Source organism: Mycena indigotica, assembly GCF_014461135.1.
Source record: "Mycena indigotica strain 171206Taipei chromosome Unknown Mind.scaff0004, whole genome shotgun sequence".
Lineage (NCBI taxonomy): Eukaryota > Fungi > Basidiomycota > Agaricomycetes > Agaricales > Mycenaceae > Mycena > Mycena indigotica.
In genome coordinates, this window is record NW_023503003.1 from 3,760,049 (window position 1) to 3,765,065 (window position 5,017).

Sequence of the window (5,017 nt, forward strand, 5' to 3'; positions counted from 1 at the left end):
CTGGACCCCGCTCGTTGCGCCTGCTGACTCCGACTTGCGCGCTTTGGCCCAGACGGTCTCTTCATATGAAAACCGCGCAGGGCACAAGGACGACGAGGAAACGGTGGGATCAGGAGACAAAAGAAAACGATATGCTAGCTCCGTGAGTGTCATTTGCAGACCACTCCTCCTGTCGATTGACTCGCTGGGGCAGGACGACCCTCTCTCGGTTTGGCGTCCCTCACGCGTCAAGTTTTCTGGACGAGTTTATCCGCAGGGATGGATTGGGCGACTTTATTCACCACCCAAAATGTGCCTTTTGTTCATCGACCTTTGGGACGCCTGGCATACGCATTTTCAAGTGTAAACACTGTGGAGAGTACCTTCAGTGCACGGAATGCCTCAAGACCCAGCACGCACGGCAACCGCTTCATGTAGTTAAGGTACGAGTTTCTTCTATCCCGCAGGGTTTGTCGCTGATGATGTTGTCTTTTCAGGAGTGGAATGGACAATTCTGGGCGCGAATTCTGCTCCATGGACCGGCCCATGGCTCGAAAGACGGAGGAGAGAGCCTACAAATGGTCTTCCAAGTCGGACATCACGGCTTCGCCTGCCAGAACCCAAGCGTTGTAAAACGCATGGTAGTGGTTGACGTTCGCGGCATCTTTACCATCGCAATTCAGACTTGCAACTGCACCATCGGACAACGACGCAATACCCTGCAGCAACTCCTTGCTCATGGCTGGTATTAAGGCTTCTCACGAGTGTCACGGATAAATACCTGTACTCTACCTGCGGGTAATTTGGGCTTCAAAACCAATACCTGCATTTGCAGCATCCGTGGGAAACGGGTACCTGTACTCACGGATACGGGTACCTGCACGGGTTATCCACGGGTATTTCATATAAAAAATCAGGATACTAAGGTATATGGACAATATAAGCATCTTATATTGGATGTAGTAGCAAGTAATACACTGCTATGGACACCATAGGACATAGGAAGACTGTAGTGACTGAAACATATACAAGATAATAAATACTATGATCTTCCAAAGTCATACCTGTACTCTTGGCATCCGTGGGAAATGGATACCTGTATCCGCGGATGTCAAACCCACGGATGTTTTCCTGCAGGTACCTGTGCAAACATCCGCGGATATTGACACTCGTGCGGAGCTTTAGCTGGTATCCAGCGACGATAACCGACCCCGCCACCTGCTTTACTTTCGAAGCGCTGGAGCTCTTCCGTCTTCTGAAGGTGGTGGGCAATATCAATGCGCATGATTTCATGGGGAGTCTCGAACGTTTAAACGACCCGGCAAAGGTGGAATACACACCGGTGCGTTTCCAATGCAATGATAAGTGGATAGGAGAAGCTAAAGGGACTCATAGGATCGCTACAAATCGTTCCTCCTCTGTGCACGACAACACGCATACCTGATGCAAGCCAAACGCGCTGGTCGGGGCCATCAGAATGATGGTTTGACTCTTACTCGGAGGGGAGGATTGTGTGTAGAGTGTTGGGCTTGTCCTCGTGATGGTCGCAATGTGCCTGTTGGCTGGCAAAACGTGAGCGGCAAGAAGAGGTATATTCATGTCGCCCGATAGAAGAAAATCCAAATCTGACGCTTTTTTAGCTTCCTCTACAAGCTCATGTTGTCCGTGGACGCCAACTTCCGCCTCAAAAATCGCTTGCGAGCGAATCAACGAAACGACCCCCCCCTTGGAGGGGGTCAAAGTTACTTTGTCGAGAACGAGCCCTACCAGCGGCATTTGAAGGAATACGTGGCCGAGAAAGACGTGAGGTTGATTAGTTTATCGAAAACGCAGTGCTAACCCACATTTTTAGGTGACTACATGTGCTGCCTTTGCGGCACTTATGCAGAAGGATACTAAACTCACAACGGGGCTCCGAGTTTCTGGAGTGGGCGGGGTGGTCTGCGCTCGTCATGGTCTTGTCCGACGCCAAGGAATGGGAGACTTACAAAAAGGCGAACGCTACGCGAACATGGACTTCATTGTCCTGGCTACCTTGGAAGGAGAAACCATCACCAATGTCGTCATCTCTTACGACGTTGTATGCCAATGGCAAGTCCTCTGGCCAACACGGGCAAAGCGCATTATTCAACGTGGGGACTTGGAAGTCGACTTGTCAAGCTTCACGATACAATACGCCCTACCGGTTTGGCACGCGGCGGCACATGAAACATCTTGTCGTTCGAGCAATACCCTTAAGTATGCGTTGGGCGTTGGAAAGACGGATGGAGAAGGAATCGAGAGAACATGGTCACTTCTCAATCCCATCAGTTGGTCGACGAAGGAAATGGGAGCAGGTGGCCGTCAGGATGCAATCGAAGACAAAATTGACCATCTAAATTTCGAGAAGAACATCGGTCTGGGTGAGCAAATACAAGTATACTCGTGCGGGAGATAACTGACAACATCGAAAGGGAATACACTTTTGCGAAAGCTCATCGTTGCCCTGGCGGAGTCCGCCACGCAAGATGGGGAATTCGCCGAAATGTCCAAGAATGTTGCCAAGGAGACTCTGAAGGAATGGGAAGCGACTGTGCACGACTGGGAAATGGACCATTCCAAGCCCAACCCTTACCTCGTCATCGGAGGGAAAGAAGGTGCAGAAAAATGATATTCACATGGGAAGATTAACTTACGTTCGTTTCTGAAGCTGGTCCTTCGGAGCGCGAAATACTGGCAGATTTGAAAGCGGCCGAGCTGGAAGATGCGAGAGCTGGTTTGGTTCCTATCATCGAAGGAGGGAAAATGACGGCGGCTGCGTTTATTAAGAGTGGGCTTGTTATCGAGGAGTCTCAGTGAGTTCATTGCAAATAAAGGCTAGAATACTATTGACATCATACTTTTCGCAGACGTCGGATTCTGGCTGAGTTGGAATCAAAATCTTTGCTGTCGGCAGACCGTTCTAGCGCCATTCAAGAACAGCGATATTCAATCCTTAAAAAGCTGAAATCGTGGGAGCAGCTGCAGCTGAGCTACATGGCGGGAGCGCATGAGTTGCGATTGGCTGACAACGACCATCGACCCGCTGAAGTCCCTCCTCCAAAGATGGAACTAACCAAACTGTACTTCCCCTCCGACATTCCTGCGGCACAGCGAAACGTAATTTGCGCACGAGGCGTTATCGACGCTGAAGTAAAGCTTCGGATGGGACAATGTTCAGATGCATTGACTAGCTTGCGTGGCTATCTCTACACGCAAGCGCATCTAATCTATTGGCGAAACGCAAATTCTGTGGGGCAGCGACAGTCGACGCGATCGGCAACCCTGCTGGCAAGGGTGGGGGAGCGTATAAGGAGGGGTTCAGCCAAGTACAGAAGGGCTTACGAGGCTCTGGTTGCGCTGAAAGGAGTAAATTTCGCCCCCCATTTCCGAAAACTGGAGGCAGGAGACATCAGCAAGCGACCTGAGGTCGAAAACGACATTCGGGCAATGAAAAAATTACGGGCAGCAGAAGCGGGGCGTGCTTCTCGCAATGAGCCCACGCAGGGTACTCTGACTTCAGCAGTCTCGTGGATTTGGACGGTGAAGGGGGGCGATGACCAGCAGTTGCATGATTGTAGGTCTTTTGCGTCTTTGTGGCGAGTAGCCCGACTAATGTTTTACTAGCAGTACGTGTTGATTGGAGCAAGGCGAAAGCTCGTCGAGACCGTTGGCAGGAAGAAGTCGCATTATTGCGTGAAGAAATGAAACACGTTCTACGCAGCCTAGCAGCGATACAATCGGATTGGCGCGAGCGGGCAGGGAGGAAGAACAGGGGTTGATGCCGCATTGGCTTCAGGTTTATCGGCATACGCTAAAAGCCAATCAGCTGTCCACAAAGCTATTGGGGAGTCGTTTTTCGCGAGCTGGAGCCAATCAGTGTTGGGTGCAATCGAGATGATACAGAATGGAGAGGTCCTGAAGGGGCTACTTGACGGGACGGCGGAGGAAACCTTGGAGCTGGATATACAGGTACAGGAGGATGCGGGGACGGAGCGCGCGGGCGGGGAACGTATAGCGCCACCAGAAGAAGACATCGCGCCAGCACGGAGATACGCAACGCGGTTGCAGACGCGGGTCACGACGATGGAAAGTAAATTATAGCGATAGTAGTAAAATTTTAAATATTGAAAACACGTGCAATTGCAGGATTTGTTCCCGCGAGGATGCCGTGGGTTCCGCAGGACCCAGTGATAGATGGCCCTGATGAGTTCTGAGCCGTGGCTGGCCGTGTAAGGTGGGGCGGAAGCCTTCATTCGTGGCCCCTCCAGGGGGGCTGGGGCGGCCAGGGTTAAATCAATCATTTGGGATGGACAGCTCCACATGTGAAGGATTCAGATCACTGCCAAGGGTGGGCCTCCAGGAGCGCCGCCTCCCCCTCCTCCTCCTCCAATGGGTAGTGGCTTGCCCGTAGTACCTCCGGATGCTGGTTGGAACAGTTACCAAGGATATCAGCAATTTCAGATCGACACGCGTATGAAACAATCTGAGCTACCAAGTTGGGACGGCAAGGGAAGTTCCTTGATCAAGTACCTCGTCGGCATGAAAGATTTAGCTCGAAAAGGTCCGCTAATGCAATACCAAATGGCACAAGTCGCTCCTCAAAGATGGGAAGGAGCGGCCAAGGGATGGTGGGAAGTCTTGCCGGATGCCGTCAAGGACTTGCACCAGACTTCTTGGGTGCACATGTTGCGGGCTCTAACGTCGCAATTCATGTCCTCCAGATGGGAAAGAGAGGAGATTAGCCGATTCGAATCAATGTTTTTCAGGCAAAAGGGATACGAAAGCGAACTTCCTACAGAATTCTTCCAACGGCGCATCTTGCTCGCCAAATTCTTGTACGCTTCGGACGATGAAGCGTCAGCGGTGCATCGTATTATTCACAACCAACCCGACACTTGGAAGGAATCCATCGACGAAGTCCGTTGTCCCACAATCGCCCATCTCATCATACTCGCCGAGCACTTCGGAGAAACCTTGGTGTACTCCTGGGAATCAGCCAAACTCATACGGGCCCTGC

The 5,017-nt window shown here is 51.4% G+C and overlaps 1 protein-coding gene across 1 annotated transcript; it reads left to right on the forward strand.

Annotated features, from left to right (window-relative positions):
- Positions 1-1,270: 1,270 nt before the first annotated feature.
- Positions 1,271-4,214, forward strand: MIND_00504300 (CxC2 domain-containing protein; the record flags this gene model as incomplete). Its single annotated transcript, XM_037361837.1, has 10 exons — positions 1,271-1,321; positions 1,375-1,568; positions 1,620-1,782; positions 1,832-2,381; positions 2,433-2,615; positions 2,669-2,813; positions 2,868-3,574; positions 3,625-3,774; positions 3,827-4,090; positions 4,147-4,214. 10 exons carry the CDS (start codon positions 1,271-1,273, stop codon positions 4,212-4,214), a joined length of 2,475 nt encoding a protein of 824 aa, XP_037222129.1.
- Positions 4,215-5,017: the final 803 nt, after the last annotated feature.